This window comes from Carassius auratus, chromosome 38, assembly GCF_003368295.1.
Source record: "Carassius auratus strain Wakin chromosome 38, ASM336829v1, whole genome shotgun sequence".
NCBI classification, from domain to species: domain Eukaryota; kingdom Metazoa; phylum Chordata; class Actinopteri; order Cypriniformes; family Cyprinidae; genus Carassius; species Carassius auratus.
In genome coordinates this window covers 22,301,227-22,312,982 of record NC_039280.1, presented here as the reverse complement: position 1 = coordinate 22,312,982, position 11,756 = coordinate 22,301,227, and the positions used below count along the sequence as shown (strand labels likewise).

The window sequence follows — 11,756 nt, the reverse complement described above, 5'->3', positions numbered from 1 at the left end:
AGTGACACAAGGTGAGCTTTTAGCGGAATTGCCTATTTTAACACTTAGTAATTAGTAATTAAGTGTTAAGAGGAAATAAGCAAAATGGGTACATTGTTATTGTACACATTTAAACTTTAAAGGGGCAGTTCACCCAAAAATGAAAATTCTGTCATCATTTACTCTCCCCTCAAGTTGTTCCAAACCTGTATGGTTTCCTTTCTCCTGCTAAACACAAAAGAAGATAATTTAAAGAAGGTTGGCAATTAAACAGTTGCTGGTCCTCATTCACTTCCATAGTATTTTTTTATCTACTATGGAAGTCAATGGGGTCCATCAGTCGTTTGATTACCGACTTTCTTCAAAATATCCCACCCATTGGTATCACTATGGTATATGGTAAGGGGGCCCAGCAAGATGGTTTGTACCCAGGGCCCAAAATTTGGTGCTACGCCCCTGCGAGCAGTAAGTGAGTGGGTTGGGCAAAAACTATCAACACCTGTCTCTTGTTTCAGTAATTGGCATTCAGAAGCATTCAGAAGCATTCAAGAGAGACCGGAAATGGAATCGGAACGAGTAACCCGGAAGTGTTGTGCGATCGTGTCTGTGTTGATGACAGAGTAAAAGTCATTATTGGTGTTTATAAAGATTATTTTAAGTTAATAAATTCGTCAGCAGTCCAGCCGACCCCTTTGTCCTCTTCCTTTCCTCTCACGAACTTACTACACACACATCACCCTACCCGCTGGGAAATTACTGTCTTAATCACTCAGGTGCTTTAACAAACAGCTAAATATATTTATTATATATAGACAATGCTATGAAATATGCTTTGTTTGGCCATAAGTAGTAGATGTACATTTCATCTCTTCATAAAATAAAACTAAAACAAATCATCTTTTCACAAAAAAATTAAAAAACAAACAAACAAAGAAATATCACTGCTCTGTTTGCAAGGTACTAAACTTTAAAAGAGAATCACAAAAAATGATTTACCATCACGAACTGTACAGCAGAGGTGGGGGACAGCAGGAAAAGCAAGAGCATAGTAAAGTATTGATATATTTGGTTCATGTACATTTCTGTAAAGTGTAAAAAAGGAACATCAAAAGTAAGATGCAATATATTCTCGCTGGGACATACAGCAGTGCAAAAAAAAAAAGAAAAGCATTTGGACACTCAAGTCACACATTATAGTCTGAATGTCACTGCATTTAAAAACGAAATATATACAAATGATGCTAGAGGTGTCCTCAGAACTAACTCTCTGAGGTACTTCTGCAATGACTTCACTGCTGGCCAGATGACTTTTAGTACATGAACTGTATTTAAACCTGACAAAGGTCTTTCTGTAAAGTGTTTGATTATACAGTGTGCTTGTGCTATTTTTCATTAATGAAAATGCCACTTGCTTTGATATTTGGCACAATCATGTTCAAACGTTTCCAATCACGCCTCAAGTGTCAAAATGGTTTTCGCTGCAGCTGTATCATTCAGAGAATACACTTTAATAGGATAGACTCATGTCAGACATTTATCAAATAATCACAAGAAAAAATAGAAAGCTGAGAGAGAATGGGCTAGGATACGCTAATACAGAGAGGATATTTTCATGCACATGGCTAGTTACTTTTACTTAAAAGGCTTTTCAAGCTTCTCTCCACAGCTTCGTCTAATTCCTCCTCAAGCTCTTCTTTTTTGGACATGGCCAGTTTGGACTGGTAGTCCCGCACCACTTGGTCTATGTAAGGGGCACTTTGTGTTCCGTGCAGCATTAGGGTCCACTCTTTCAGCACACCGTTTTGCATGGCTTCACCCTGGAAACCCACCTCCAGCAACCAGGCTCCTCGAGGGTCCTCGCCCCACGTGTGGGTGGTCATGAAGGGCCACTTGTCGAAGCCCACCTTGGCGTCATCGTCCCGGGGTCGGCGGCTCAGCAGGATGGACTTGGTCCCCATCGGTGAAGTCATGTTGATGTTGATGTCTCCGCGACGGCTGGCATTGACGGTGATGACGGCCTGCACATGCTCCAGATAGCGCACAAAGTTGTCTTTTCCCTGGCATGCATCGGTCGTGATTCTCAGCACCAGCTTGCTGTCCGACTGTATTTTGCTGCACATAGAAAGAGTGTGAGATATTATAAAACTTGCATGTAGTACTGCTGTAAAAAAAGCTGTGCAAGCTGTGACCTGTCTTAGTTACACATGTTTGACCCTGGAGCACAAAAGCAGTCATAATTAGCACAGGTATATTTGAAGCAATAGCCAACAACATGTTTTATGGGTCAAAATGTATTATTTTTCTTTTATGCCAAAAATCATCAGGATATAAAGTAAAGATCATGTTCCATGAATATATATTGAAAATGTACCACCGTAAATATATCATAAATATAACTTCATTTTTGATTAGTAATATGCATGGCTTAGGACTTTCTCAATATTTAGAATTTTTGCAACCTCAGATTCCAGATTTTTAAATAGTTGTATCTCGGCCAAATATCGTCCTATCCTAACAAACCATAGTTGTTTATTTAAGTATTTAAGAACAAATACTTATATTATTTATTCAGCGTTCAGATGTATGAATCTTAATTTAAAAAAAAAAACTGAACAGTATACCTGGTTTTGTGTACTAGGGTCACATATACAGATAACAGATGACATTTTATCAGGTGCACTGCATGTTAATGCTAATCGGGCAAGCTCTAGGCATCTCAAACCAGACAAGTGTCATGTTCTTCCATAATCACCTCTCTGTGTCAATAATTATAATAGCGATGGAGATATAGATAACATCCTGATCTCTGGGGAAAAAAGGCAATGTGGAGAAGATTTTTTGGACCCACTTTATATTAAGTGGCTTTAACTACTATGTACTTACATTTTAATTAATAATTTAGTACAATGTACTTATTGTGTACATACATGTTTTTACATTGTACTCATATTTAAAAAAAAAAAAACTACATGTAATTACATCTGTTTTTAATTTCTGTAATTACATTTATAATTACACTGTTGACCCATACTTTACACCTTAACCCACCCTTAAACTTACCCATACCTCCAACCCTCTCCCTAACCTTACCCCTATCCCACCTCAATAGCAGCAAAAGTGTACAATATGAACACAATAAGTACATTGTACTTATTTTTTTTATGTAAGTATATAGTAGTTAAGGCCACCTAATATAAAGTGGGACCGTTTTTTTTTTTTTGCAGGACTCAAACAGCAATCATTCAGAAACATCTCCATTTCAATACTTATGTTATGCATTTTATATATATATATATATATATATATAAAGATCTAGTTTTGATTTGATGCTTTCAGTTATCAGTAAGAGTGCAGCACTCTCAGCACACAGTGACATGAGAAACGGACATATTTCAGAGTGTAAATGGATACTGAATGAGTACAAATGTGGGATAGGACTTGTTTGTATCCATTGGGAATGTGTGTGTTACATACAGAAATAAGGAGGATTTAACAATGAGCTGAAATATGTTGCAGACCATACTGTTTACATAAAACAATGCAAAGACAGACATTTTAAAAAGACTGTTTAAAAATAACATGCATTACCTTGTGAGACAGAAGTATGTTTAATTGTACTGAATGTTAGAATGCTCCAAAAGTTAAAATTTTATAATGCTGTAGTTGCAGATAATATTAAATAAAAGGCCACTTAAGTGTACTTAATGTTTCTTAACATACTTGTGTGCAGTTTGTAATAATGTCAAATTAAAGATTTACTTCAAAGTTTAAGTATTATTATTATTATTATTTTTTATCCTGTTTTAAAGTACACTTACTTGATATTACATTTAAAATTAATATGTAATATGCAGTAGCATGCAATAACAATAAAGACCTAACCTAAGCTAACCTATTCACAAATGGGCAATTAAGCTGTAAATATTCTTATATAATGTAATTTCTATTGAAACATGTAATGTATTTAAATATATTTAAATTGATCATAAATGCTCATCAGTAAATTTAGCAGTGCATTTCAACCATATTTCAAAAAACAATAGAGGTAATAGTTCCAGTAATTAATATAATCAAAAAAGCACTAATAGCATTTAAAGGGGTCATATGATGCTGCTAAAAAGAACAGTATTTGGTGTAATGCAATGTGTTTATGCGGTTTAAGGTTCAAAAAACATTATTTTCCATATAATGTACAATATCATTTCTCCTCTATGTCCTGCCTTTCTGAAATGCATACATTTTTACAAGGCACACATCGTTCTGAAAAAGCAAGGTGTACTCTGATTGGCAAGCTCTCCAGTGATTTGATGAACTGTTTCTACCGGTTCACTAAGAAGATCCGGCTAAATAGAAGGATTTGTTTTGTGATTCGGACATCATACAAGACAAAACCAATACAACCCATTACACATCCAGTGGGGACATAATTACTGATTATAATCACTTATACTGTCTTTTTATGAGAATAAAATGTACGCCTTCTTTCTTTCAAATCTTCCCACATAGTGACACAGACATGTGGTGGTGTGCTAGAATGAGCCGTTGTAGGAGAGTGTGGTTGGCTCTTAACTTTTATAAGGAATAAAACTTTGGATTTGAGACTTTCGTCTGAAATGACGTGACATTCAGCAAAGTATGGTGACCCATACTCAGAATTTGTGCTCTGCATTTAACCCATCCGAAATGCACACACACAGAGCAGTGAACACACTGAACACACACCCGGAGCAGTGGGCAGCCATTTATGCTGCGGCGCCCGGAGAGCAGTTGGGGGTTCGATGCCTTGCTCAAGGGTACCTAAGTCAAGGTATTGAAGGTGGAGAGAGAATTGTACATGCACTCCCCCCACCCACAATTCCTGCCGGCCCGAGACTAGAACTCACAACCTTTCGATTGGGAGCCCGACTCTCTAACCATTAGGCCACGACTTCCCTTTGCACCAAGAGATTGAAACACAATAAAGAGAAAGGAAAAATGTAAATTTAAACTACAATTTTTTTTTTTTTTTTTTTTTTTTAGATAACATGCAGTTCACATTTAAATATTATTTCCGTAGTATATACTCTTTTTATAAGGATGCTACTGCATACTTCTTTTTCACAAGTTTAAAGAAGGCTATGGTGTCAATTAATAACCTTTCTGCAGACTTAAATCAGTGCAGAAAAAAAATCTATGTGAGCTTGAGCATTAGATGAGATGAATCTGTTTCCGGTGACATTTACAGAGTTCATATTAATTCAGCCACATAATAAAACTGGTATGAAAATGAAGAGCACTCTGGCCATAATGTACAGGCGTCAGGCTTAGACAAATGTGTTTCACTACAGCTACAGAAATGTCAAATGAAATAATTAACAAAATGAGCATGTGTGCAAAAGCTGGAGCTCAATGCAAAGCTTGTGTTTGAATATCAGAAACAACCCTACACTTCTGCCATTCTGAGCTGCTGCCATTTCAAAACAAGCAGCAAAACTGGGCCAAATATGGAAAAAAATAATGACATGTTCCTCTATTTTCAATAGTGCACCATCCTGCTGCCAACAATTGCTCTGAGCAGATTATGTTTTTTTCCCCTCTGTAAGACAGCTTTGTTGTGTCCCGCTGCTGCTGACTGCCTGTTTTGTGCTGCTGCGATGATAACGGCGGAGGACTGGAGCGAGCGAGTGGAAAGTGGATGTAATGGCATTATCAGAGGCAGTCTCTCAGCCTGGCCCATTATGAGCTCAGATTAGTGGGTGTGTTTGTGTAGAGTCAGTCTTTGAGAGGCTAGTGTTTCCCAGGAAACTAGTTGATAGAGACATCCAAAAGGCCACACAAGAGGACACAAGGGTGTGGATGTGATGAGGAAAACAGTTATTAAAAGAGCCATGTGAAATATTGAAGAAAACGTATGATCCGTTGGCCTACTAGGTTCAAGGCAAAATGTTTTTCTTGCAATTCAAAGAATATTCTACATTTTGAAATAAAAAGTCTTGTACGTGTATTTTATTTTGTGGTGGCAACCATGAAGTGCAGGAACAGAATTGCAAAATGCAAACTAGGAATTGTGAGATTATTATTTTTTTTTAATCACAGTTCTGAGAGTTATAAAAAAAAAAAGAGAGCGTTGACACTGTGGGACTGAAATTCAGTTATAAATGCAGTTATTGATAGCAAATAAGGAGGATCACTTTAAACATTTTAATTAGGGCTCAGAATAAAAGGTGGGCTACTGGGTGTCATTTGCCACCTTAGAATAGCTTTTTTTTTCTTTAATTTGTATGAGGTCTGTGACAACTACTGGAATCAGCAAGATCCCCACAAACAACAGTTCATATCTATCTAAAATGATTTAAGAAGTGCTTGAGATTGACCAAAGCATATCTCTAAAAGTACCTTACACTGCTGTTCACAGGTTTGGGATCAGTAAGATTTTTATTTAATGGAGTCTCTTATATTCATCAAGTTTATTTATATAGCACATTTTGTACACAATGGTAATTCAAAGTGCTTTACATAAAATAAAGTAAAATAATCATGAAGAAAAATAACAAGAATAAAACAAGCAATTTTAAAACTTTTAAAAGTTAGAAAATGATTTTACATTAAAAAATAAAAAAACAGAGAAATTAAAGAGCAATCAGTTCGGAAAAATTTAAGATAAGTTCCTGTCATGTCTGTAATGAGCTCTCATTAGTTAACATGGTTTCTGATTAGTTAATCCTTGTCCAGCTGTTCTCTCATTTACCACGTGTGTACTTACAGTCCTGATTCTGTTCTATCCTTTGTCAGTTATTAGCATATGTAATGAGTTGTTGTCATGCTGTCTAGTCTCTGTTTCCCTGGGTGTCCACTAGTGAGCTCACTTCCCCTTAGGCACTTCACCATAGGCACTAGAATTCCTCTAGTCTGGTCCTGTCTTCACAGTAATTGCACTCCAGTTAATTGCACCAGGTGCAGGAAATCTATTGTCATTAGCCTCCTTATAAATACCAGTCTTTCCCTGTTGTTTTTATGGAGTCCTTACCCTTCGATGTTCCAGTCTTCTCGTTCCCCGAGATTCTTCATTCCTCATATTCTAAGTTCCCATTCCGTTCCGTTCCCTTTTCCTATTCCTTTCTTGATTGTTTGTTTTTGCTTGGATTGCAATCTGGTTTTGACCCTGGCATGTTTGACAATGATTTTGGATTACCTCTAATAAAAGATACCTGCGATTGGATCTCTCGTTCTCCCTGTGTCTCACTTGTCGCGAATCGTCACAGAAGGACTCCATCACAAAAGATCCAGCGATATGTCTAATCAAATTTCCTCCCCAGTCACTGAGCGGATGAGGAATGGTTTTGAGGGTACCCGCCTGGTCGGGTTCCATGGAACCAGGGGGGACGCTCAGGAGTAAGTGGTCGAGAGGAGGTCCGGAAGCGATCTCCACTGTGGCCTCCCATCGACCCAGGGTTCGGATGGGAACCGCCATCTCCCCATTGTGGACAGATAGGGGAAAGGAGGCGCTAATCGGCTGAGCCAACGCCGCTGCGCAAGATGGCCGCCAGTCCAGTGCCGCTGCACAAGATGGCCGCCAACCCATCTCTGCGGAGCATGGCCGCTACCCAGCACCACGAGGCAAGTTGGGAGCCAACCCCACACGACCGCACAAGATGGCTGCCAGCTCAGCGGCACGAGGCAAGATGGCCGCCAGCCCAGCGCCACAGCACAAGATGGCCGCCAACCCAGCACCACGAGGCAAGATGGACTCCAGCACAGCGCCACAGCACAACATGGTCACCAGTCCAGCGCCACGGTGCAAGATGGCCGCCAGCTCAGCGCCAACGCCCAAGAAGGCTGCTGAGATGTTTTTGGATTATTTCTCCATGCTGTCAAATATCCTAGAGATTCCCCAAACTGTTCACGTCATGTCTGCTGAGCCAGCACCACAGTACAAGATGGCCACCAACCCAGCGACACTGCACAAGATGGCCGCCAGCCCGGAGCCACGGCAGAGGAGGGCAGCTACAGTGGACTTTCCTGAGTTGAGTCAGGTTCCCGTTGACCCTCCAAAGTTGAGTCAGGTTCCGATTGACCTTCCAGAGTCGAGTCATGTTCCCGTTGACCCTCCAGATTTGAGTCAGGCTCCCGTTGACCCTCCACAGTTGAGTCAGGTTCCCATTGACCCTCCACAGTTGAGTCAGGTTCCCGTTGACCCTCCAGAGTCGAGTCAGGCTCCTGTTGACCATCCACAGTCGAGTCACGTTCTAGCTGATCCTCCTGAATCAAGTCAGATTCCTGTTGACCTTCCAGAGTCGAGTCAGGTGCCCATTGACTTTCCAGAGTTAAGTCAGGTTCCGGTTGAACCTCCAGAGTCAATTCATATTCCCATTGACCCTCCAGAGTTGAATCAGAATCCTGTTGACTATCCAGAGTCGAGTCAGGTTCCGGTTGACCCTCCAGAGTCGAGTCAGGTGCTCATGGATCCTCCAGAGTTGAGTCAGGTGCTCATGGACCCTCCAGAGTCAGGGTTAGTCACCGTCGACCTTCCAGAGTCAGGGTTAGTCACCGTTGACCTTCCAGAGTCAGGGCTAGTTATTGTTGACCTTCCAGAGTCGAGTCAGGTGCCCGTTGAATTTTCAGAGTTGAGTCAGGATCCGGTTGACCCTCCAGAGTCGAGTCAGGTGCTCATGGATCCTCCAGAGTCAAGTCAGGTGCTCATGGACCCTCAGGGTTAGTCACCGTTGACCTTCCAGAGTCAGGGTTAGTCACTGTCGACCTTTCAGAGTCAGGGTTAGTCACCGTTGACCTTCCAGAGTCGGGGTTAGTCACCTTTGTCCTTCCAGAATCAGGGCTAGTCACCGTTGACCTTCCAGAATCAAGGCTAGTCACAGTTGACCTTCCAGAGTCAGGGTTAGTCACTGTCGACCTTTCAGAGTCAGGGTTAGTCACCGTTGACCTTCCAGAGTCAGGGTTAGTCACTGTCGACCTTTCAGAGTCAGGGTTAGTCACCGTTGACCTTCCAGAATCAGGGCTAGTCACCGTTGACCTTCCAGAGTCAGGGTTAGTCACCGTTGACCTTCCAGAGTCAGGGTTAGTCACTGTCGATCTTTCAGAGTCAGGGTTAGTCACCGTTGACCTTCCAGAGTCAGGGTTAGTCACCTTTGACCTTCCAGAATCAGGGTTAGTCACCGTTGACCTTCCAGAGTCAGGGCTAGTTACCATGGACTTTCCAGAGTCAAGGCTAGTCACTGTTGACCTTCCAGTGTCAGGGTTAGTATATATATATATATATATACTTTAAAGTGTCATTTATTTATGTTATTTGCAGCTCTATTTTGAGCATCATTACTCCAGTCTTCAGTGTCACATGATCTTCAGAAATAATATGCTGATTTATTATCAGTGCTGGAAACTTTTGTACTGCTTCATATTTTTTTTTAGAAACTGTGATACGTGATACTAGTTTCAGGATTCTTTGAATAAGGAGTTAGAAATAAAGAAGAATAAATACGTTTTTATTATCCCTTTTTATCCATTTAATTCATCCTTGATGAATAAAAGTACTTATTACTTTAAAAAAAAAAAAAATTACTGACCCCAAACTTTCTAATGGTAGTGCATATTGTGACAAGATCTATTTTAAATAAACTCAACAGTTTCTAAATTTTCTTAAATTGATTATAAATCAGTATATTAGAATGATTTCTGAATGATCATGTGACACTGAAAACTAGCGAAAAATCAGCTTTGCTCTACAATAACAAATTATATTTTAAAGTATATTAAAATACTATTATTTTAAATTGAAATAATATTTACAAATAATATATTTGATCAAATAAATACATTCTTGGTGAGCATAAGAAACTTCATTAAAAGTTCACAAAAAAATGAAAACCCCCAAACTTTTATATGCTATAAAAAGTATATTTTTGAAAAAAGCAGGCTGAATCCTGTAATTGCTCTGACAATGAGGGATTCAGGGAACTCCTGTGAAATCAATTAAACCCTGATTTAACCAGACCACAGGGACACTTGTGGTGTGTTCTGCAGTTAGTTTCATGTGTGTGTGGAGGCATTCATTATTCCGTGTGGATAGGAGTCTCATCTCACAGCTCACACTCATTACACTTCACTCACATCTCTCCTGCGCCGCTGCTTAATTGCTGTTCTTGAATTGTGCCTCGCCAGAACTCCCACCAACCCTGTGTGAGGTATGACACTGACAATGGAGGTTCTGACAAGGACACCTACACAAACAAGTATGTGCACACACATTCATACACACACACACACATTCGGCATAACTGCAGCTGTTGCCATAGCATGCAGTGCCCAGCAGTGAGTGGGAGAGCACTAATTATAGCAGATGTGAGAACGAGCGGGCGAGAGCAGCAGAGTGAGTGTGGAGAGTCAGGAGGGCGACACATGCAATATGCCTTCACACAGAGCATAGAGGGGGTCAGAGCGGCCGGATAACACCACAGTCACACACAGGTAATGCATATCAAAACAGAGGGAAAATAACATTTAACACCAGTGTGAATTCGTGAAATCAAAGCTGTATCAATCCCCCCCCCCCACTCTGTTTTGATATGCATCATGTGTGTCTGATGGCTGTAGCTTGTGTTTTAGGCACAGCCTTTCGCTGAGAATGTTTTAGTTTTATGAATGTATAATGCAAATACGTTCTAGCATCAAAACTACAGATCCCTATGGAGCCATTCACACCGGGATCAATCAATCACGGTGCAAAAAATCGAGATTATTATTATTTATTTTTTACACCAGCCTGTCAAATATGGTCCCACTTTATATTAAGTGGCCTTAACTGCTATGTACTTACATTTAAATTAATCATTTGTTACAATGATTATATAATTATTATATAAACTGCTTAAAATAATAAATAAATAAATACCTGGATGTAATTAATTATACTGTTGACCCATCCTTTACACCTTAACCCACTCTTAAACCTACCCAAACCACCAAAACTTTACCTCAATAGCAGCAGAAGTGCTTTGCAATACAATATGAACATGATAAGTGTATGTGTGTGTATATATATATATATATATATATATATATATATATATATATATATATTTCAGACAGGAACCACTTTGGCAAGTTTACTTGAGTATATTGAACACAATTTATCTTTGGCGGTATGGTTCCTTATGGGGGTTCTGACTCCCAGAATAATTGACATACGAGAGCTTTAATATTAACCACCCGGAACCATGAATTTTAGAAATACATAACAATTAAGTCTTTAAAACAGTGATAATCATGTGGATGTGGCAGTGATGCGTCTATCCTGTAGCCTGTTTATGAAGATGGGTGACTCGCAGCGGTGAGGTCCATACCAGCTAAGATTTTTGGAAGCCTAGTGATCTGAAACAAAGAAGACGACAGCCAGAAGGTGCACAGTAATGTGCTCATGCTTATAATGGGGAGGGAGGGAGGGTTGCGAGCCGTTGAGCATACTTACCGAGCCGTAGTGCCATGTATATATAGGTCCATTCTCTGCTGTAGAAGAACAGCAGTCCCCTGCAGCCAAAGCAGCAAAGGGTGTTCTCTCCAGCTGGAGAGAACAGCAGGTCCCTTTCTTCTGAGGGGGAGTTCGTCCCTCACTTTGAGGGATAACAGCGGCCCCCTCAGGTATCGCGGCAAGGGCTGATCTCCCGCAAGAGAAAACAGCAGCCCCTTTTTCTGAATTTTTTATTTATTTATTTATTTTATTTTTTATATATCCTCCACATTCAACTTCTTTCCATCTCCATCTCCATTCACTTTGAGGGATAACATCG

At 39.9% G+C, this 11,756-nt stretch overlaps 1 protein-coding gene across 1 annotated transcript in view; it reads right to left on the bottom strand.

Moving 5' to 3' along the window:
• Window positions 1-763: 763 nt before the first annotated feature.
• Window positions 764-11,756, bottom strand: part of LOC113057406 (neuroendocrine convertase 2) — a 65,791-nt gene continuing 54,798 nt past the window's right edge. The window contains exon 12 of the mRNA XM_026224785.1: window positions 764-2,091. Coding sequence (XP_026080570.1) covers window positions 1,602-2,091 — 490 coding nt within the window. The 3' untranslated portion in view covers window positions 764-1,601. The remainder of the gene's footprint in view (window positions 2,092-11,756) is intronic.